Source organism: Oncorhynchus mykiss, chromosome 17 (genome assembly GCF_013265735.2).
Source record: "Oncorhynchus mykiss isolate Arlee chromosome 17, USDA_OmykA_1.1, whole genome shotgun sequence".
Lineage (NCBI taxonomy): Eukaryota > Metazoa > Chordata > Actinopteri > Salmoniformes > Salmonidae > Oncorhynchus > Oncorhynchus mykiss.
The window spans coordinates 69403519-69427851 of NC_048581.1; the positions used below are offsets into that span (position 1 = coordinate 69403519).

The 24333-nt window shown below is 42.1% G+C and overlaps 1 protein-coding gene across 2 annotated transcripts in view; it reads left to right on the plus strand.

Annotated features, from left to right (window-relative positions):
• Positions 1 to 24333, plus strand: part of LOC110494482 (calcium/calmodulin-dependent protein kinase type 1) — a 57973-nt gene that overhangs the window by 31832 nt on the left and 1808 nt on the right. For both annotated transcript variants that reach the window (XM_021569590.2, XM_036950541.1), the window contains exons 3-11: positions 14184 to 14315; positions 19322 to 19396; positions 20673 to 20811; positions 21406 to 21532; positions 21710 to 21785; positions 22003 to 22115; positions 22651 to 22729; positions 22883 to 22970; positions 24104 to 24251. In XM_021569590.2, the coding sequence (XP_021425265.2) occupies positions 14184 to 14315; positions 19322 to 19396; positions 20673 to 20811; positions 21406 to 21532; positions 21710 to 21785; positions 22003 to 22115; positions 22651 to 22729; positions 22883 to 22970; positions 24104 to 24251 (977 nt within the window). The remainder of the gene's footprint in view (positions 1 to 14183; positions 14316 to 19321; positions 19397 to 20672; positions 20812 to 21405; positions 21533 to 21709; positions 21786 to 22002; positions 22116 to 22650; positions 22730 to 22882; positions 22971 to 24103; positions 24252 to 24333) is intronic.

The following is a 24333-nucleotide window of genomic DNA, read 5'->3' on the forward strand; positions in this document are numbered from 1 at the left end:
TGCCCTTTATGGTTGTGAGGTCTGGGATCCGCTCACCAACCAAGAATTCTGTATGCAGAATCCTGCGAATCCTGCGAAAAAATCCTCGGTGTGCAACGTAAAACACCAAATAATGCATGCAGAGCAGAATTAGGCCGATACCCGCTAATGATCAAAATCTAGAAAAGAGCCGTTAAATTCTACAACCACCTAAAAGGAAGCGATTCCCAAACCTTCCATAAAAAGCCATCACCTACAAAGAGATGAACCTGGAGAAGAATCCCCTAAGAAAGCTGGTCCTGGGGCTCTGTTCACAAACACAAACAGGCCCCACAGAGCCCCAGGACATCAACACAATTAGACCCAAACAAATCATGAGAAAACAAAAAGATAATTACTTGACACATTGGAAATAATTAGCAAAGAAACAGAGCAGACTAAATGCTATTTGGCCCTAATCAGAGAGTACACAGTGGCAGAATACCCGACCACTGGGACTGACACCGTATATTGTGATAATGTTTACTGTTAATTTGTATTGTTGGAGAGAGAGGGAGAGATGCCCTTTTAGTGTAAGAGCTGTTTGAAAAGACTGCCTGAAATTTCAGCCTGTTTTGATCTTCCATGGTGACATCACTATGTAGTAAATTAGTTAGTAGACCAATAAGAGTGTTCCAAATCATCTCTCCCAACAACAGCAACTTTTCAGTTTTACCCTCCCCACTAAACAACTCCCAGACAGTCCTAGCACAATTCTTGTTTGTGAAATTGCTCTTTGCTAATTTTTGCAATTTTTTCAACAATTTTAATTGAAATCAATCAAATCAAGTTACTTATTGTTACCCATAAATTGTTATCCAGATAAAAATGTTTGCATTGGACCTTTAATAGTAAGTCAACATACTTTTTAAACCTCAAAACTATCCTAGCCTTCCTTTCATAGGTACAGCAGTTGTAGTCTTTCTCCCTGGAGGTAGTCTAGGCAAGTCTGGAGAGGCAAGGGAGCAGCTGTCTCTCCCAGCATGGGGAAAACACAGGGAGGTGTCTCACTCCATCAATTATTCATCCTCCCCCTCGCTCCCCTCTAACCGCCATACTCACTCCCTTAGCCTCCCTCCATAGATCACCCCTCCATACCCCTCCATACTGAACCCCACATTTCCCCCACCCACATATTTCCATCTCTGCTTGGGAAAAAGTTCAGTTCCCCACAATGAAAGTAACAGTACACTGACCCTCTTTTGAGTGCGCCAATGTAGGCCCATACCCATCTGTAGGTCTGTACACATTCTTTGTGAACAAATGAGTCTTTCCCCTCTCCAGAGACACTCTCCAGAGGACAAACACAGACAAGCATGAGAGTCCATCTCCCTGTTCATGGCACCATGTCTTTAGCCCTCCCTCTGTTCCACCACTCCACTGTCCCTCAGCTCTGCTCCATACATTTCTTCCATCTGTCCAGCTCTTTATCCCACCAGCTCCCCCATCTGTCTGACTCTCTGTTCTACAACATCCTGACTTATCTATCATCCCTCCATCCCATAGGTCTGCACGACAGTTCCCTCTGTCCTCTACAGCTCAGGCTGTGGGTTCAGTGTGCTGACACAGCTCTCTGTGTTGCATGTCTGAGTTACTGACCCAGCCAGGAGAACATAACCCCTATCTATCCTGAGCCAGCTCAGACAGCACTGTGAATTACTGTACTGGACCCTATAGAGAGCTATCATCTCTCACTCTCTCTTTTTCTCATTCCTCTAATCTTGTCTCTTCTCTCTCTTCTGCTCACTTAAACACACGCACCCACATACGCATTCACACACACATGCAGGCATTCACATGCATGCACTGGTTACATCACTGCCTGGTATGGCCTCCGACCGCAAGGCACTACAGAAAGTAGTGCGTATGGCCCAAGCTTCCTGCCATCCAGGACCTCTATACCAGGCGGTGTTAGAGGAAGGCCCCAAAAATGGTCAAAGTCTCCAGCCACACTAGTCATAGACTGTTCTCTCTGCTACCGCACGTCAAGCGGTACCGGAACGCCACGTCTAGGTCCAAGAGGCTTCTAAACAGCTTCTAACCCAAACCACAAGACTACTGAAATCTAATCAAATGGCTACCCAGACTACTTGCATTTCCCCCCCTCCCCATTTTACGCTGCCGCTACTCTCTGTTATTATCTATGCATACGTCACTTTAATAACTCTACCCACATGTATATATTACTTCAATTACCTCAACTAACCGGTGCCCCCGCACATTAACTCTGTACCGGTACCCCCTGTATATAGCCTCGCTACTGTTATTTTACTGCTGCTCTTTAATTATTTGTTACTATATTTCTTATTTTTTCAGGTATTTTTCTTAAAACTGCATTGTTGGTATTGTGAGTAAGCATTTCACTGTAAGGTGAAATACCTGTTGTATACCTGTTGTATTCATCTCATGTGACAAATACAATTTGATTTGACACACAAACTTGATATAGTGTATCTTCTCCCTTGTTTCTCCACCACTATTTCAATATTTCCCCGTTTCTTTTTCTCACTTTTCATCTCTCACCTGTTCTTCCTGGTTTTTGTGCATCTCATTATAATTTGCCTAATCATTAGAGAAAATAATGCACATATGCAAAACCACTGCAAGTACTTCAGCTTCGACTCAATCTGTTTGCATTTGCTGTTGACTGCATCACATTTGGTTTACAGATGACTAACATTTGATAGAGAGAAAGGGAAATGGAGTGTGAGAGAACCTGAGGGAGAGAAGCTGAGAAAGGGTGATAGAAATAGTCACTTGTGCACATGAGAGAGGGATGTGCTAGAAAGTAGGAGAGGGTTGGATAAGTGTGAGAGAGAGAAGGAGAAAGGATGAGTGCAGATACCTTGGTTGTTTACTGTGGCCCTAGGCAGCTCCTCCTGTTAGCAACATGTTTTGGTAACAGGAGGATTCTGAGGGAGAAACCTGCACATGCACACTGCAGTGACTGTATGGGCCCTGTTGTTGTGGCTTCCGAGAACTACTAATGACACCATGGCACGCAAGCATTGGGTCATGTTTAGGTTAAATAAAGAAGTCAAGTCAAGCGCTCATCTTTCCTGTGAGAGGAAACCAGTAACCCCTATCTATCCTGAGCCAGCTCAGACGCCACTGTAATTTACTGTACTGGACCCTCCAGACAGATGGCCCAGCTTCTCTAGCCTCTCTCCCTGCGCTCTCCTTTTCTCTTTCTCTTTATCTTGTCTTCTCTCTCTTCTGCTCTCTCTATTAAATGCACACACGCACACACGGTTTGGTAACAGGCGTATTTTGTGGGAGAAACCTGCTGTATGGGGTCTGAAAATGTATCAATAAACCAATTAGGCACTTTTGGGCAGACATGAGACAACATTTTGAACAGAAATGCAATGGATCATTGGATCAGTCTAAAACTTTGCACATACGCTGCTGCTATCTACTGGTAAAAATCGAAATTGCGATAAACCTGGAATAATACATTGTGAACTTTCTCTTGCATTTCAAAGATTGTTTTTTTTAATCTGTATTATGTTTCACCAGATCTAATGTGTTATATTTTCCTAAATTCATTTCACATTTCCACAAACTTCAAAGTGTTTCCTTTAAAATGGTATCAAGAATATGCATGTCCTTGCTTCAGGCCCTGAGCTACAGGCAGCTAGATTTGGGTATGTCATTTTAGGTGAAAACAAAAGGGCTCGATCCTTAACTTAATTCACCAATACATTTCTTGTTCGTCCAAAAAATATTGCTATCAGCTGGCCTGGTACATTGTTTGCTACTGCCACCCATTCAGGGTGCACGGTTTCAGTTTCAATGACTCAATATTTTGAACAAAAACAGATGACTTTAACTAAGACTGTGAAAGTCAATACAATCAAACTAGCATGGGCACTTATCACAAGTCAGTCATAACGTGGCTAATAGGCTAGCTCATTTGTGTTAAACACAAGGCGCGTGGGCCGAATCAGACACACATGCAAGTATAAATGCGTCAACAGTTGAGTCATCTACTGAAATTACAGCCTGATGTGCATGCATCGGTGAATTCAACTTCAATTTCACTGCTTTCTTGTGCTCCTTTTACAGCAGGCAGCAGAGAGAAAGTGTACAGACACATGCCACAGTCCTAGCTAGGCTACTAAAATGTTGCTGTCTGGCTTTGGTTTTTAAAGCTTGACAATGAATAACCAAAAAACTAAACCTGCAACAAAACATCATGCAAAAGAGAAACATGTAGGTCTATTACAGCAACATTTGCAGGCAAGTTCCAATTCAATTGTCAAGCCGTGGGTTAGGACAAGCATGCATTGGTAGGCAAGCTGCAGAAGGATGAGTAGGCTACTTTTCCCCATCTTTTATCAGTGCAATTTTGACAGCCTACTAGCTGAAAAAGTTTGAGAGGGTTTATCTAATGTCCCCTCCTTAGATTTTAGCTCATCTTGCTCTGGCTAGCATTAGTTGTTGATCTGGTTGTTGTTGATGTGCATAGGCAATTGAGGGAGAGATGTAAGAGGTATTTACATATTTGCAGAAATCCAGTCAGGTGTATTTTGTGGCTTTAGGCGAAAGCTTTCTAATGATCTAAGGTCATTCTGTTGCAACTGCCTGTAGACACACAGTCCAGTTCAAAGTGCATGATGGCAAGTCCATTTGGCAAATGGCTTATTTGTATATAGGCCTACTGTAGCTCTGATTGGCTATGGTACACTGGTCTGCGTAGATGCCGGTCCTGGACTGAACAGATGGTTTTTATTTGGTTGTATTTATTGCAGTGTCTATAAATTGTCCGAACGCGTGTCCTCTTTCCGACTCTATAGAATTTTCCAAAAAGCCTTACTATACGTAATTTCCAAACATACTATGTATTTATGAAAACTTGAACATGGCAATATCTAGGTGCTCGCTTGTCAGAAAATGTCAAATCTTTATATGAACAGATTTGAATACGATTTAATTTAGCTAAAATGCTGTCAGTTCCACTTTAAGCCTTGAGACAATTGAGACATGGATTGTGTATGTGTGCCATTCATAGCGTGAATGAGCAAGACAAAATATTTAAGTGCCTTTGAAAGAGGTATAGTAGTAGGTGCCAGGCACACCGGTTTGTGTCAAGAACTGCAACACTGCTGGGTTTTTCACACTCAACAGTTTCCTGTGTATATCAAGAATGGTCCACCACTCTAAGGACATCCAGGCAACTTGACTGTGGGAAGCATTGGAGTCAACATTGGCTAGCATCCCTGTGGAATGCTCTTGTAGAGTCCATGCCCTGACAAATTGAGGCTGTTCTGAGGGCAAAAGGAGGAAAGGGGTGCAACTCCATATAAGGAAGGTGCTCCTAATGTTTGGTATACTCAGTGTAAGTCTTGAAACCTCACTATCGATTTTATCCCAATAGCCAGAAGGGGGAGACAAGTGAAGCTCAATGTCAATCTGTCTCATTTATTGATTTAAGTATTATGTTTTCATGTAATTTCAATGTGCCTGGAGAATTCCATTCACAGTGTCTTTTAAGCCTTTTAACTTGATTATCTGACACTGGTCCCCTAACTCCATGCTAACAACTCCCAGGATGTAATCTTTCTGTGGGCACATCAGTCACTAATGGGCCGACCACCACCACCATAGATCTCTCTTTACTTTGATGTCCACCAGCGAAAGCATGTGAAGGATCAGTCAGGAGAGCAGTGTTTTGAGGAATGCTTTGTGAGTTCTGACTAACTGCCCCCTGATACTTTCATGCTAGCGGGAGGAAAGGGCTTTTTGGTATCAATTTACTCACAGGTTGTATGTCACTATTTCCAAGAACAGTGGTAAGCATGAATACTGTAACATGCAAAGCTTTTACAGATATCAGTTTTTGAATGTATCAGTTTGGACATCAGTGTACTTCAAGTCTATGAAGGTTTTAATAAAAGCTGTAAAGTGCAACCCAAAGTAGAATGTCTCTGTGTTTTTTGTGTCAGGAGAACAAATGGCTCACTAGAGACATGGACAGAAGTTCAGCAGCGTACATTAACCACCGGCAGCTCTGTCCTGACCCACTTCTATTAGTATCAACCCTGCATAATAGCAGCACAGCACAGGATAGCCTGCAGTGTCTGGGCCACACACACCTGGTGTTTGTCCCTCTTACATAAGACCATCTGCTTTCAACCACTACTGAGACAGGGGTTCATGACTGATGGCCAAATATGCCAGACACTCAGTAACACACAAGGCACTTTGGACAGCTACTATAGGAAAGATGCTAACTGAGTGTTTATCAAATAGTCTGTTTAGGTAACCTTCTGTATGTTGAACCTTTTGGTGCCTTGGTGGTAGTCTGGGACATGCACTGTTCTATTAGGTTCTTACTCTTTCAGTGATACGGCTCCCTGGCTTTCAGTTGGGTCATGATGGTACTTTGCTTTTTCTCCAGATTAGGATGACTCATGCTAAATAAATGGACATGAGGATGGTTTTATCACTTGCCAAATAGGAAAAAAGTAATCCCTCTGTATTTAGCTCAGTAAGAGTTAGTGAAAGTCTGCTTTATCACTTATCAGCACATGAGTTCCTTTGGCTGAACCTTTCTGTTCCAGTAGCTTCCACACTATATGTGACTACTTCTCACAGCTGTGTTTTGTGTGCTTGTCAGATCGTAACAGATTCTTCTTCACAGAGCTTTTGAGGAAAAGTATCCTGCTTCTGAAGAAGGCTCATGCCTAAACTTGGTCAGCCTTTTCTCTAATAACACGTCTTTATTTTTAGCCCAGTTTCCTGTACGCAACCACTCAACGCTGGCACAAATGTGAGCATTTCTGTCAGCCTGGGTTTACTTTCATCTTTGTTAAAGTGTTAAATAGTCAAGCACATAAAATGTGAGTTTCCCATTCCTCTCCATTCCTCTGCCACCCTAAGTGTCCGCCCCTCTTATTATTTTGTCCCACTCTCTCCTCTGTCTCAGAGAACTAGTGGTGACTCCATCACAGAATAGGCCACAAAGCCTCAGCCAATCATACACAAGATGCACTGGGAATTGTGAGAAACAAGCAGAACAAATGTCCCTTTGACATCATGAATTCCATGGACGTTCCAGTTAAGTGTGCTTATTGGCCTTTATTGTCCTCATATTACCGTGTGCACTACGTAGTGTGTCCTGAGAGGAATATGAGAGAAGTAATAGTAGGAAAGAGAGGACAGAGTGGACATGGAAACACTATCGTAAGGGGATAGGGAGTAAAAATGGAGAATGAGGGGTGGAGGGTGATTCAGAGAAAAGGAGAGTGAGGGATATGAGGGGTTGTCCTCCCTCTTCTGGCCAGGCCTGCTGTTGTCACAGTAATACCAGTCTGTAATCAGTTATCATAGATGATGCTGGCCCAATGGAGAAAAGGAGGAGGATAGGAAGGAGGGATGAAAAAACATAGAAAATAAATGTGAGAGCGAAAGAGATGGAAGAAAGAGATCAGGAGAGGGAAAGAAGATAGAGATGTCAAGGGGAGAGAGCGTGTGAGAGAGCAGGGAGGAGATGTCGCTCCTTTGATCAGTCTTGCAGAGCGGTGGAGGATAGGATCGAGGGATGAGAGGATTGGAGAGAGGAGAGAAAGAAGGGGAATGAGAGTTGTCTCTTTAATGAGCTCACCGGGACCATTGTTTCCATCAGGCAGGTTTGCATGTTATCAAAGGTGCTGAGGGAAGTTTGGAATGTCCACATCAGTAGGGCTATAGCAGGGGTCATCACTGGCTTATGCAAGAACAGACTGGCTCCCCGGGCTAGCTGAGTGCCATCTGAGTGACCCTCAGGGGGATTAGCAATACACAGAGAACTGTCATTCACACTATATGCTGTTACTCATACTGTTAGACACAGCTCTATCAGGGTTCTCTTAAAGAAGCGTTTGTAGTCACGGCTGTCATTTTACACGCAAATGGTCCAACATTTTGCCAGTGTGCTCTTTGAGTTGTTTTTTGACACGCGCTATCAATGGCTTTTAGGCAAGATCTCAAACTGTCATATCATAGTGTTGAAAAGAGGAATGAAGGATTTCATCACTCGTTTTTTTTATTCAAAGTAGAGAGAGCTGACCTTTCCTTCGCCTTGCTTCATTTGGCTCATACAGTATGTTCTTGTTTCCTACCTGCTTGACCAAGTCTAAGTGGTACAGATGGCTCAGTTGTTGCATGGTCCAGAAAACACCAGGCCCATGTTCAGCAGGCAGGAAATAAGAGCAAAGGTCCAAGATGGTGTATTCCTATCTCAGTTTGCCTCACTATGGGGGAGCTCTGTGTTTGCTTCCCAGAATCTTACACACCAGCAGAGACTGCTTTCATTTTAGCCTGGTACTGCTTTATATGACCTTTATTTCTTCCACACGGCAACACTCTAATGAGTGTGTGTGGATGGGTGTTTGCCTGTGTGTGTGTTTGTGTATGTGTTTTGTATGAGTGTGTACACCTTTTTTGTGTGCTTTTGTGTGGGAGAGTGTGTTAAGCTTTGAATTCCTTTGATGCACAGCAAAGTCATTAAAATATGAGGCAGAGAGAGAACGAACCACACTCACAGGGGGTTGCTATTAGCAATGGAATCTAAGCAACACCAAGTCTTTATTTTAAGCGCTATTTGCAGATGGGGAAAATGTTCTAACAATCTTCTACTGCCAGAGATTTAATGGCTCGATTATTCCAATGTTTGTTTTTTGTTTCATATAGAGCAGATACCCTTTGCTAGTCAGCGTTAATGTGTCGTAAGATCAGATAGGACAAGTGTTTTAACTTCCCCTGTTTGGCAATAGCAAAGCTCTGTGCACTTTCTGGCCAGTGCATAGTGTTTTAGTGTATGTCTGCTTGATTCACCTTGTTTTATTGGTGCATATTAAAGTTGCATTGGTGCATAATAAAGTTTTATTGGTAGATAATAAGGTCTTGTATGACATCATGACTGTGTGATGACTTGTGAACAACATACTCTGCAACTCTCTGATAACACTAGTCAGTCCTCCTGAACCTGTAGTTTGCATACAGACTATAGCCTTTACAAACAGTATGCTATAGTTTACATGTAGCTTATATACAGTTTGCATAAGGAGTGTGAAGCAATGAATTATACATGCACTGTATCATGGCTGTATATCGTAGCATACACTGTGTGCATTAGAGCTGGTAGTGTGTATGTGGTGTAGACCTATGTGTGGATAGGCGCTAGCTCCATGCATTACAGTATGTGTGGTGTACGAGAGGACTGGTGCTAGCTCAATGCGTACAGCAGGATGAGTGTCAGTGTCCTGTGGCTACACTCGTCCAGGCCTGCCAGCCTGGTGCAGATGGAGAGCTGATTGGATTTCTACTGTAATTGTGTCTCAGAAGTGCCTGAGCAGTGAGGCCTGAAGCCTGAGGCAGCAGTATGGTCACTGTGGCTGCAGCTAGCCTACATGCTGTTCTCTAGAAGTCATATCCTGGGTGCTGCCTGCCTGGGACTAGTGTATATAGTAAATACTCTTTAGTACACTTAGATTTATAGAAAAAAGCTTGAACTTTGTCCTCTGTGTCTACAAGACAAAGATGATCAACCTGTATTGAGTCAACTTGTTTTAGAGGAAATCCAATTGTAAAAGTTATTTGTAGTCCAATTGTAAAAGTTTCAGAGGACAATCATACACACTTTTCACTGGCCCTAAGTGTATTTTTAACTCTCTCCCTTAGGGACACTGCCTGGCCACAGAATTAATTTGGCATTGCTTATCAAAGCCTTTGATTCAAGCAGTGAGGATCTTAAGGCTCCATTGGGACACTAGACTGTCAGCATAGTGACAGACTTTCTTAAGAAGCTCTGAAGCAAAATGTTGATTTAAGAGATGGACTAATAAGGGACAGTTGGCTGTTAAAATAACTTTCTGCTAGGATGCTTGACTATGTGAACAATTGGCTGTTTTAACTGTTGATTGACTTAAATACTAAACCTTTTGGAATTATTATCAGTATAGTTGACTGTTTGGACTGTTTTACTACACTCTTAGAAAAAATGGTTCCAAAAGGGTTATTTGGCTATCCTCATACGAGAACTGTTTCTGGTTCCAGGTATAATTTTTTGGGGTTCCAGGTAGAATTATTTTGAGTTCCATGTAGAACCCTCTGTGGAAAGGGTTTTACATGGAACCCAGAAGGGTTCTACCTGGAACCAAAAACGGTTCTTCAAGAGTGAAGTATGATAGTCTGTATAGAAGAGCACAAAGCTGTGTACGGTTGCGATAGGAGGGTGTTTGGATAGTGTCTAAGCTGTGTACTGTTGCGATAGGTGTGTGTTTGGATAGTGTCTAAGTTGTGTACTGTTGCGATAGGTGTGTGTTTGGATAGTGTCTATGTGAGTGTATCTTGGAGGAGGCTCTGTCTACTGGTATTAGTAGTATGTTGGGACTGTTTGGTGTTGGATAGTGTCAGGGCCAGGCGTCTTCCCCGACCTGTGTCTCTTGGTGATGATAGGAACATCCTGTTAGGATCAGCTCAGTAAACACCCACCCCCCGGCTCTGCTCCATCCCAGTCAAAACCCACAGCACAGCACAGCACGTCACTGAACCAAAACCACTCACCCTGTTCCTAATAAATATTAAGAAGACTGCATAGTATATTTTCTTAACATCCCTCAAGATGTCAAGGGGATTTTTTCAGCATTAGTCAGAAGGATCTATGTTGTTTGTTCTGAAAAAAAAACTGGAGGTGATTTAAAGCCTCCAAGATGTTTTATAAGGCATCATTATCAGTCAAACATCTATATGTACTGTAGAGCATGTTTACTGTCTGATATCACATATCTTTTGTGTAAATACAGCGGGTCTGTGAAAACAGGACACATTGGCACGTGAGAGGATGTGGTACTGTCATGTTTGATTATACCCTGACAATAGAGCAAGCTAATCCTGAAACAGACCTGCAAGCTTATGAGATCACCATTATCACCATCATCATCCATCATTGTTATTATCATGGGTCTTTTTTGGGAGAATGTTTGCATTCTGCCATTGCAATCTCTGCCATTTCTAGTCTGGTCTTTCTGGAGGCAGCTTCAGAGTTCAGAATTGCATTTGCTCCAGATTCTAGAGTGGAATTTGAACTGGTGACCTCCACACCCTCTGCTACAGGGCTGGATTTGGGCCCAGAGTCGCAATGACCAGTATAGAGCCATGTTTCCTAATGGTGAACTGTGGCCAGCAGTGGCGTGTATTCATGGAGGCGAAGGGAAGCTAGGTTTCCCCCAAAAATGTACCAAGATTCTTTTAAAAATATATTTAGTCTCTCTGTGTTTCACAATTTTCCTTTAATTATCAAGAGGCTGAATGTATCTCACCAGAGAAAGCATCCGAGTGAAACAGCGCTCCTCTGTCTCAGGATGTGTAGGCCATCTATCTGATGCTGTCTGGTCAAAAATAGTATGCCATTGTTGCTGCCTGTAGCATTGATTGCAAGGGAAGCCAGCAAACATTTGGCTTCTCTTGATAGAAAAAATAATAATAATAATAGCCAATCGGCTTTGAGCTGAACTGAGTGAGCTCAACTGTGAATGGTCCTGGCGCACCAAAAACAAAAGTGTCAAGGGAAGCCAGTTTGGATTTGGCTTCACACCAATCACAAGCCAAACGTCATTTACAGATTAAAAAAAACTTGAATTGTTGCATCTCATCGTGTCGTTGTCCTACGGTGGCTAGCTATCTAAAATTGGTCCCATTCCTAAATTAGCCATATATGGAGATAGGGATTTTGACTTGAGGTTTTACTTAATTCTATTTACTGGCCAATGATTAAAACAGTGATTCTGATCTAACCATAAATTCATACATTTTGCCCCTGACCTGAGAGGATGGAAGTTCAAAATGTAGCTAGATGTGGTATGATAATGTCTACTAGCTGGCCAGGTGCATCATTGCGCATGAAAGGAAGTTAGGCTAGTGAGCTAGAATTTTAGCCAGGTAGCTTAGGACAACAAAAACTTAAAGCGTGTACTGTATGACAGAGTCATGAAAGAGAGGAGGATGCCATTTCTGGGTGAGACAACTTTTTTTTTTTACTTACACAATTGGTGCTGGAATAATAAATGCAGCTCCTGTTTTCTTTGCGACTTGTGGGAACTCTCCGTCTGAAAATGTTGAAAACATTAACTTGCTTGACCATGCTGTAGGTCAGGCTTACCCAACTGATGACCAAATTTGGCCCGTGGGGGGTCTCATTTGGACCCCGAAGTTTTCTGACCAACCCCCCCCCAAAAAATATATTTTTATTTCATTGTAGGACATAAAAGGCTGTAAAAACACCAGGAAACCAGCTCCAAGTGATTTAATTTAAGAAATCTATTTCCAAGGATTCCCACGCATAATGGAGAGTCACATGATCGTATACAAATGTAAGCAAGGTTTGAAATTATTATGTTTTAGTCAAGCATTATACCTGTTTGGGATTTTACGGTCAATTTGCAGTCTAGAAATGATTTATAATTATGTTCCCGGCCCCCTGACCATCCACTCAACAAAAAATCGTAACGCGACTGAATCTATATAGTTGATGATCCCTGCTGTAGGTCATGTAACTGGTTGTTTTGTGGACTTCACCGGACAGATGTTGCTCTCTAGTTTTGTGATGAAACAAAGGTGCGGTTGAATTTATTCTGCCACTGTCTTCTTATTGTCTCGGCCTTAGGCCTATATATGACGGTGGCAAGGCATATGAACTAACAGGTTATATAGCAAACAACGCAATTATCACAACACATAGGTTGTAATCTGGCTTTCTTTTCTGGCTTGGCTTCTTCAGTGATTTTACCCAGACACCGCTACTGGTGGCCAGTCCCCTTGGGTCGTAGCTGGGTTGAGACAAGAAACATTTCTATTTAGTGAGTCACAAGAATACTAAAACGTTCCGTTTCCACAGTGAATTAGATGAGATAATATGTTTACACTTTGTCTTAGCAAGAGCAGGAAGAACATTCAACAACAATAACCATATACTAAATTTAAGACTTTGCACGACATTGAGGAATTACCATTGAAAACCCGGTTTCGGCAAATTGACAATTTATAGAAGATTTGTCTCTTTTGTTTTCCTGCTTGTTGTTGGTGTGAAATAACCCGGCGAGCACAATCATTCCCATTGTGGTTTAAGGTCAGTGATTGGCTTGACTCCTGAATGTTAAGCGTTTGATGCTGTTTTGCAGGGTTATAAATAGCATGCAAACGTTTTTCTTTCTTTCTGTCCTTTCAAATGAATGAACCAGTCCTGAGGGTCAAAACACAAATCAAACACATCCTTTGTTGTGTGCCCATGTGTACCAAACACACAAACAATAACACGTGTTGTCCAACAGCCATTATGTCCTACTTTAATTCCAGGAAGTTAGAATCAGATGGAGCAGGTTGACCACAATAACTCCTCAGTTCCTTCTCAGGTGTGCCTGAGAGCATGCGTCATCATTATCCAAAGCCAAACATATGGCTGGCCTTTGGGATTTGATCACCTGTATTGGAAAAGTCAAATTTCATGTCATTTTAGTAAAATATTTTTATTCTCTGACTGTGTATTTCACCTACGGCTTGCCATTAGTGAAGAAGAGGCTTCCACCATTTTGTTACACAGCGTCTTCTCTGAGACCCTGGCATGGTGCCATCGTGCCATGCCTTGTCTTACTGTAGATTATGTTTGTATAAAACCTGCCCTCTGGGGCTTAAGGCTCAGCAATGTCCATGTCCTGCACACAGCTACCAGCAACCTAGAGAGAGATAAGACTGAGTGAGGCTGGGGAGTGTTACCACTGCATAACACACACATATGTACATAAACCACGCACATGCACACATACGTCCTCAGACATGTACGCAAGTTACAACACTTGAGGAAATAAGCCAACCCATATGCTCCCAGTCCAAAGTCCAGTTTCCTCAGTATTCGTTTAGAGGATAAATAAATAAAAGTGAAACTTGTTTGATGTAGGCCACTTCATAAAATCTAGAATGTTCCAAAATTAAGTGAGCTACCCCTGTAGAGTTGCTTCTGGTTCATAAACTTTAATAAGGAGTTTTTCCTTGCCATTGTTACAGTACCTCTGCTTGCTCTTTTGGAGTGTTTGTCCTGGGTTACTAATAAAAATGATTGCAGATGAAAATACATGTGATTGGCAGTCTGTGTTGTCTTTGGCTGACCTGTCTTGTTTTTGTTTCAGGGGGGCTTTCTCCGAGGTGGTCCTAGCAGAAGAGAAAAGGACCCAGAAACTGGTGGCCATCAAATGCATCCCTAAGAAAGCCCTGGAGGGCAAAGAAAACAGCATTGAGAACGAGATTGCTGTCCTACACAAGTGAGTGACACGCACACACACGCCGCCTACATGTTGCTCATCAATTTTAGGGGGGGAGGAGATTTAACTCTGAGTCAGATAGTGACTAGAATTGCGGTAATGACAGTCTGGTTAAAATACCTCACTTTAAAACAGGGGAATTACGTACCAAGCCGGAAACAAGGAACTAGAGGGGCCTAAGCTATTTATAGTGCTCTTGTTGCCTGGGTTACAGGAGACACATAGGCCTAGTGAATATACAGGGATCCTTCTAGAGGTGAGGATTGGGGTTCGATAGGGAGAGAGTGAGACATAAAGAGAGAAAGACAGAAAGAGAAAGAAAGAGACATACATAGACCATAGATGAAACTACTAAAAGTAAAAATAAGCCAACATTTCTTTGAGTACTGTTAGAGGATGTTACTACAGCCCCCAGGACAGAGCTGCTTAGTCACCGAAAGTGTCATCAGATAGCAAGGAGGTAGTTAGAAGACAACATCAGTGATCAAGATTGTGGATGTAGTTAACATCATTGTAGAAGTCAGCGGGTAGTTACTACACTACTAGTGTGAAGGGTTGTGGATACAGTTATCTGTTGAGAGAGAGAGAGTAAACCCTTTATAGAGGGGCTGTGCCACTAATCTTCCTTACTGTATTGTACTGAGAGAGAGATCATAGCTTTCACCTGGTCAGTCTGTCATGGAAAGAGCAGGTGTTCATAATGTTTTGTGAAAATGATTATAATGCCCTTTTAGTGTAAGAGCTGTAGCCTAATATAGTGTACTGTACTGTATCCCCCAGAGTACTGCATGAAACCATTAGTCAGCCCCTGTATGGAGCAATTCATTACCTCCGCTCACTCTCTCCACTCAATAAAACATACTTTACTGAGACCATAATGAAATCAAAGGGCTTTTATAATCTCCCTCTTGTCTCAGTTGGATCACTGCCAATGACAAAGTGTTGTGTTTTCCCCCAGACAACAGTGTTTCAGAAAGGGCATAGTTACACACGTGATAAAAAAAACCCATTAGGAATCAGTGTAGATGAAGGGGAGGAGGCATGTTAAAGAAAGATTTTTAAGCCTTGAGACATGGATTGTGTATGTGTTTCATTCAAAGGGTGAATGGGCAAGACAAAATATTTAAGTGCCTTTGAACAGGGTATGGTAGTGCATACCAGATTCACCGGTTTGTGTCAAGAACTGCTACGCTGCTGGGTTTATCACACTCCCTTGTGTGTCAAAAATGGTCCACCACCCAAAGTACATCCAGCCAACTTGACATAATTGTGGGAATCATTGGAGTCAACATGGGCCAGTAGTTACCCGTCTGCCTAAATTCCAAGGGAAGAATGACTAATGTTGGCTCTCCCTGTAAGTGTCAGTTGCTGCTATACTGAAGACTTAGGACATTTTTTAAAATGTATTTAACCTTTATTTAACGAGGCAGGTCAGTTAAGAACAAATTCCTATTTACAATGACGTCCTACCCCGGCCAAACCGGGAAGATGCTGGGCCAATTGTGCGCCGCCCTATGGGCCAGATGTGATGCATCCTGGATTCGAACCAGGGACTGCAGTGACGCCTCTTGCACTGAGATGCAGTGCCTTCACGTAATATCATTCTTTATGGGCAGGTCTTCTCAAAATGTAGTGACACAGATGGATGAATTATCGGTAGTTTAAGGGGAAAGCAATGTATTCTACCTGTGCTGTGCCATGCTACTTTGGTGTAGAGAGACCTAGAGATAGAGTAGGAGCTACTCTTGCAGTCATAGGAGGACTCAGCCTTGTGTCAGAGCATTGTTAGCTTTCTACCCCATGAATGGTTCTGCACTCCTGCAGAGCTAATACCAAAGATAGAAAAATGGCAGTGAAGAAGATGTGTCAGTGTTCTGTAAGGTGAGGAGTGTCTATGAGAGATTGAGAGATTGTGTGTGTTTGTAGGCGAGAAAGGGGCTGATGGTAGAAAACTGCCTCCAGAGCAGTGAATCACCAGTGTTCTGTCACCATGCCAACGACTCTCAGGGCCAACGGAATACACTGCTCAACCAATTAGAGAGCTGTGTGCCACCACACAGTCTGACCACTCGTGATAAAACTCTACCTCCAGATAACTAATATTACCTTTTTAATATATATTTTTTATTTTTCTTATAGTGCTCCCTATGAAGTTAATTTATGTACAAAAATGATCTAAATGATCTGAGAGAAAATTGAAATGCTATTTTTAACAATCACACTGTGTCATGGTAATGTAGACTGAGTATAGAAATATTAGGAACAGCTTCCTAATATTGAGTTGCACCACCCACTTTTGCACTCAGAACAGCCTCAATTCGTCGGGCATGGACTCTACAAGGTGTCGAAAGGGTTCCACAGGTCCATGTCGATTCCAATTCATCCCACAGTTTTGTCAAGTTGGTTGGATGTCCTTTGGGTGGTGGACCTAGGCCTGTTGTGGTGACCCTATTACCGCCACGAGTCATAAAGGCAGTCAAATTCCCCGTGACCGTTTAGTCACGGTAATTAGGCTTCTCCAAGCTCTGATGTTGCTGCTGGTCATTAGTAGCCTACCAAACTTGCTAACTGCCTGGTACTCAGCACTCTATTGCCCCTCTAATCACTCTGACATAAATGCAAATGTTATCGAAAATCTAATCAAATACTTCATGAGAGCCCATGAGCTCATGTTGGGCAACATTTCTATAGGCTATGCATGGCCTCTACTAAAAAAAAGGAGGTTCCCATCAGCTTTCTATAGACTAGGCCAACTATTTTACTTCTCAACTTTCCTAATATTAAGCACATTGTATACCTTTACAACAGGACTATCTGGCTGGCATGAAAATGAACCACAGGAAAGAATCCTCTAAATTCGCTATTTAAGTGCATAGATGACATGTATTTTTTCCCAGTGCCCCTGTTTCGAGACAGCTCCATCATAATGGTACAATCTAAATCAAAACAAATTTCACACATGTATTATTTAGTATATGTAAAGAAAAGATTAAATCAAGAATAGTCTGATGGGTGTCAATATTATCCTAGCACTTGTGAATTATATATTGTCACTTGTGAATGATGCCCAGCATAAGAAACGTTCATTTTTTTGGGCGACTTTTTCGAATCATAGTTACACATCTCATGTAGCCTAACCCACAGGCCTAAGTGTTTTTATATGGTTTGTATCACATTTTTATATGGTTTGCATCACAACTGAAGTGGCCAAATAACTTCTTGAAATGAAGCACATTAATACGCTTTACAAGGGGTTTAGAGCGTAACTGGCATACATAAGCAGCACGTGAGTTTCAAGTTTGGGGAACATCAAAAGTGACTGCAAAATCACATTTGTGGTCACTTTTGATAGTGGTGTTTTCCCGTTAATGGCAAATTTGCGCTTATAGCCTACTGCCATGTGCGCATTGCAGCGCTTCTAATGTGAAGAAATAGCCTAATAGTTTTTCAACATTTTAAGCTAAACATTCTGATCTCTTGCGTCAGCCACATTGCGTATAAAAATATTTTTTGATGCTAGGGGTTGTATTGATTTGGGATCTATTGCACCCCACAACTGTCCCAGACTATGTTTGGAATATTTATTTCTTGCACAGAATAGAATAGGTCAACTGTTGTACTATGGGAGATAGTAGATTGCTGTTCGTTAGGCCTATTCATCTGGTTGACTGATGAAAAGTATATTTGGACAGTTCTTCCAATATCTTCAATATGCACCTCGGAATTGGATAAGGACACTCGCAGTTGCATCCCTGATATGTCTGTCTTCACTTGTAGCCTGTGAGAAAGACCTGATCACGTGATGAAGAGCCATGTGAGTGAGAGGCGCTTCAGATTGCGCAGCAATCAGGAAGAAGGGAACAACGCTGCACTCCAGACCGCAAAAGGCATGGATTCTTTTTAGGGAGCATTCGAGGCATTATCAAGTGCTTGCTAAATTGTGATTGAGAGACTATTGAAGTGTGTACAGCCTGCAAAAAAATAAAGCAGAGCTCATACCTTTCAAGCAACCTTTTTCAAATCATAATTTGTCTCATCATGCAGTCTCATCATGCCTTACAATGTATAAAAAATCTAAACATATAGCCCAATGTTTGTACAACACCTAAAGTTACTTTAAAACTCTAAATTCAGTATATAGGACTACCTACTTATTTGTTAACCGCTCAACACAGAATAGTCACATGTGCGCACTCCCTCAAATCGTTTGGAGAAAATATTTACAGTTTATTCAGCTTTGATCAGTTGTATTCTTCATACTCTAAAATAATGGCACGGAATTCAAAGCAAATCTTGTCTGCTAAATGGACTAGTGCAGCCCACAGCCATTTGGCATAGCCACATCAGGACCTAACATAAGGACAACTCAGAGTATGCTGTTCTTTTCTTCTGAAATAGACTACATTTTCTTCATATCATGCTTCTTCAGACCTGTCTAAATTAAATAATGGATTTATTGTGATGGTGAGCTATATTATATGGATTTATTAGACTTTTTTAAATGTAGATGTTCCCAAGGTCTGTATCAGTGGCTTGTATGCTATGTGTGGATGCCAGGAGATGCTAAATGTGTTTATGTTAATTAACGCTCAATTACCATGAGACCGACAGTTATTTGCTTGACAATCACCGGCTGACAAAATTTTGGGACCGCCACAACCCTAGGTGGACCATTCTTGAGATGCACAGGAAACTATTGAGCATGAAAACCGGTATTCTTGACACAAACCGGTACTTACTACTATACCCCATTCAAATGCACTTAAATCATTTGTCTTGCCCATTCACCCTCTGAATGGCACACGTACACAATCCATGTCTCAAGGCTTAAAAATCATTATTTAACCTGTCTCCTCTCCTTCATCTTCACTGATTTGAAGTGACATCAATAAGGGATCATAGCTTTCACCTGGATTCACCTGGTCAGTCTAGGTCATGGTAAGAGCAGGTGTTCATAATGTTTTGTGTTTGTGACTATGACTCTAAAGTTCTCTCCCTCTCTCTAGGTTAAAACATGCCAACATTGTTTCCCTGGAGGACATATTTGAGAGTAAAACCCACCTCTACTTGATTATGCAGCTGTGAGTGACCATCCTGCTGTCTTTATTTTGTCCTTCTTTCTGCTATCTCTCTCTGTTCTCCAATTCTACCCACGTCAAACACTTTCTGTCCCTAAATCAACTCACTCTCTGCAGCCTTCAGTTTAAAAACTTTCAGGATTATGCCTCTGCAATGTGTGTTTGCGTGTGTGTTTCAGGCTCCCTGCCTGTGCTGTCTCCCACGCACAGTGTCATTCACCATTAATTACTCTCTGAGCTCAGGGGCCTTTCTGTTCACTGATCTCAAGAGAAGCCCCCCTCCCACACACATACAGACATACACTCGCAGCATCGTGCCTGCTGACAACCACTGGGGAATATGCCCTCACACAGTAACTTTGCTCTCTCCCACCCATCTCTCTTCCTGAAATGTCAGAAGGTGTGGAGCAAGTTAGAGACAGAGAGAAAGGAGGAGAGAGAGAGTTTTTTTGCTGTAGAAAACAGTGGGTGGTGTGATGACAGAGGGATGTTGTGTTCACTTTAGCAACACTGCCGTAAGGGCAGTCAGATTTAACCAAAGAACAGTTGTGGGTTTGCACACATAAAAATCCCCTCTCTCTTACTCTTTCTCTCACTCTTCCTCTTTTTCTCTCCCCCTCTCTTTGGGAGGCAGCTTGACAAGGCTTTAGCTTGTTGTTAGTGCTGAATCATAGAGACCAGTGGTGGATACATCTAGGAAGAAGTGATGCCTCCACCTAGTGGTGATGTAGGTTGAAGATAGATAAAGCAGGTTTAAATTAGACAACATATAATCAAATCAAATTGTATTGGTCACATACACATAGTAAGCAGATGTTATTGCGAGAGTTTCGAAATGCTTATGCTTCTATCCGACAGTGCAGCAGTGTCTAACAGGTAATATCTAACAATTCCACAACAAAACCTAATATCTAACGAATTCCACAACGAAACGTAATACACACAATCTAGTAAAGGGATGGGATAAGAATATATAAGTATACAATATATGGATGAGCAGTGACCGAGCCGCTAAGATCCAATAGATCATAAAGAATAGATAGTGAAGGATACAGTATACATTATATACATATGAGATGAGTAATGCAAGATATGTAAACATTCTTGAAGTGGCATTATTAAAGTGACTAATTTTGTTAAAGTGACCAATGATGTCAAGTCTGTAGGTAGGCAGCCGCCTCCCTGTAGCAGTTAGACAGCAATATATAGCAGTTTGTTGGCCATATGTAGCAGTTAGATGGTCATATGTATATCAAAATCGTTCCTCTTCTCTATCCAGGGTGTCTGGTGGGGAGCTGTTTGATAGGATTGTGGAGAAGGGATTTTACACAGAGAAAGATGCCAGCAAGCTCATTCAGCAGATCCTGGATGCTGTCAAATACCTCCATGACATGGGCATCGTACACCGCGACCTGAAGGTGAGCCTGAGTCAAGGGTCAGGTGGTGAGGACAATATTTAGGTGGGCATTTAGGGGCTCCAGAGTGGCGCAGCGGTCTAAGGCACTGCATCTCAGTGCTAGAGGCATCACTACAGACCCAGGTTCGATTCCAGGCTGTATCACAACTGGCCGTGATTGGGAGTAAGGGAAGGACAAAGGGCATGAAAGACAAGATTTCAGAGTCTTTAACAATGGAGTCCTTTACCTTCTCGTTTCTGTCCAATGACTGAATAGTCATAAGACTGGATGAGTGATAGGTATCCCCACTATGAAAACGGCAATGTTGAATTTTCACCATTTTACCTTTTAGTGATTAGTGTATTACTAATTACGAGAGGTTAAAGGGTGACCTTGTAGTATAGAAATGTTTTGTTTCCTATGCTAGTGTTTTGCCCCAAGCATTCTGCAGGGCCTGCAAATTAGATGAATTAACTATAATTTGTTTACAGGCAGTTCAGCAGAGTGTAAACTGATTGATCATTAGTTTGGATAACTAATTATTTCCCCAGTGTGTGCATGTGTGTGTTAAATGTTTGTGACAATAAAGTTGATTGATTTCTCTGTCTTTCCCAGCCGGAGAACCTTCTGTACGACAGTATGGAGGAGGACTCTAAGATCATGATCAGTGACTTTGGCCTGTCCAAGATCGAGGGATCTGGAAGTGTCATGTCCACAGCCTGCGGAACACCAGGATACGTGGGTAAGGAGGACTGGCACTGATCAGTGCATGCCTGTGTGTGTGTGTGTCTTTATCTATGTGTCAAGAGCATGTGTTTTGTATGATTTTAGTCTGTTTGAGAGCAAGCACACACACAGTGATCATGTCAGACTACATGTGTAATGATGCTGATGAAAACACTGCTCTGATGTCTTGCAGCCCCTGAAGTGTTGGCCCAGAAACCCTACAGCAAGGCGGTGGACTGCTGGTCTATCGGGGTCATCGCCTACATCCTGTGAGTTATGGGCTTGGACTGACTCTTTAACTTTAGTCTTTATCCTACCAGTCTTAAAACATAATTTATGTGTTACATTTCTTTCCACTACATTGTTTTCAACAATCAACTCATACCAGATCAATGACAACTTCATGGATGAATTTTGAAGTGTGAAAGCACTACAACAGGTCTCTTAACTCTCCTGTGATGCCTTTACTCTCTTATTCTGACACAGTTTGTGTGGATACCCTCCGTTCTATGATGAGAATGACGCCAAGCTCTTTGAGCAGATCCTGAAGGCTGACTATGAGTTTGACTCTCCGTACTGGGACGATATCTCTGACTCAGGTACAGTAATGCTCTCCTTTCTTTGCTCCCTGGAGAGAGAAACAAAACCTGGACACTACAGCATAGTGCAATACAGTATGTATAACATTATGTTGCCATTATTAGTTCCCCTTGTCAGCAGTTTCATATTAATGGAAATTACTCCCTAGCTCTAGGGTTTGTTATGCTTTGAGTGTCTGCCAAGCTGTCAGTGTGTATGAGATTAACCATAAGACACTCACTGGCCATAGAACGAGCACTGAGGCCCTGTGAGATCACAATTTCGTAGTCCTGTAGGGAGTTTCTGAAGTCAGGTCAAAGGCATGTGGACAGTTTTTATTTTTACTGTCAGTCTGGACAGTGTTTCTGATGCAGTGAAGCTTCTTGTACTATAGTAACCTGGGAGCTAGTCTATTTCTACTTTAGCTACTTTTTTTGTCATCTGTAAGTAGCATTATTAGTTACTGTATATCTCATGTAAATTAAGAAAAAAGGCATTGTTTTTGGGTGAAATATGTGAGTTGTAAATGTGTGTCTGTTCACGTGTTGTTTTCAGCCAAAGACTTCATAGTTCACTTGATGGAGAAGGACCCCAGGATACGCTACACATGTGACCAGGCTTTGCAGCACCCCTGGTAGTGTACACCATATTCTCATTCACACACACACAGGCATGCACATAACACAACTTCATCATAATCTATTACATTTGTGCTTTTGTCTAGTTTTCACCTGTTCTTGTGACAACCAGCTAAACTTGTCCCCTCATGTCTTTCTCTGTTCCTCAGGATCGCTGGTGACACAGCTCTAGATAAGAACATCCATGAGTCTGTCAGTGCCCAGATCAAGAAGAACTTTGCCAAGAGCAAGTGGAGGGTGAGTTACTTTTTCTGTGCACCTGGCCTTCTTCAAAATGCAAAGACATTTTTGCTTTGTTTAGTACAGTGCCTTGCGAAAGTATTCGGCCCCCTTGAACTTTGCGACCTTTTGCCACATTTCAGGCTTCAAACATAAAGATATAAAACTGTATTTTTTTGTGAAGAATCAACAACAAGTGGGACACAATCATGAAGTGGAACGACATTTATTGGATATTTCAAACTTTTTTAACAAATCAAAAACTGAAGAATTGGGCGTGCAAAATTATTCAGCCCCCTTAAGTTAATACTTTGTAGCGCCACCTTTTGCTGCGATTACAGCTGTAAGTCGCTTGGGGTATGTCTCTATCAGTTTTGCACATCGAGAGACTGACATTTTTTCCCATTCCTCCTTGCAAAACAGCTCGAGCTCAGTGAGGTTGGATGGAGAGCATTTGTGAACAGCAGTTTTCAGTTCTTTCCACAGATTCTCGATTGGATTCAGGTCTGGACTTTGACTTGGCCATTCTAACACCTGGATATGTTTATTTTTGAACCATTCCATTGTAGATTTGTATCCAAATCCGGCTTTAAACTTCTTCACAACAGTATCTCGGACCTGCCTGGTGTGTTCCTTGTTCTTCATGATGCTCTCTGCGCTTTTAACGGACCTCTGAGTCTATCACAGTGCAGGTGCATTTATACGGAGACTTGATTTCACACAGGTGGATTGTATTTATCATCATTAGTCATTTAGGTCAACATTGGATCATTCAGAGATCCTCACTGAACTTCTGGAGAGAGTTTGCTGCACTGAAAGTAAAGGGGCTGAATAATTTTGCACGCCCAATTTTTCAGTTTTTGATTTGTTAAAAAAGTTTGAAATATCCAATAAATGTCGTTCCACTTCATGATTGTGTCCCACTTGTTGTTGATTCTTCACAAAAAAATACAGTTTTATATCTTTATGTTTGAAGCCTGAAATGTGGCAAAAGGTCGCAAAGTTCAAGGGGGCCAAATTCCTTCGCAAGGCACTGTATATAAGTAGAATCCTGCAGCATTCAGCTGTCTGTCATTGTCAGTACAGTTTTCTATGGCAGTTATTATGTATCACTTTTAAACATTTTGATTTGAATGTGCTCCCTCCCGCAGCAAGCGTTTAACGCCACGGCAGTGGTGCGTCACATGAGGCGTCTGCAGCTGGGCACCAGTCAGGAGGGCCCCAGCCAGACCACCCTGCCCAGCACCCTCCGAGACCACCTACTGCTGCCCGAGGCCACAGAGACAGAGCACACCACCGGTCAGTGGGGTAAACCTCCATCACACAACACAAGTGTAGCAAAACATAATTGAATAACTGGAGACACGACATAACCCCCCCC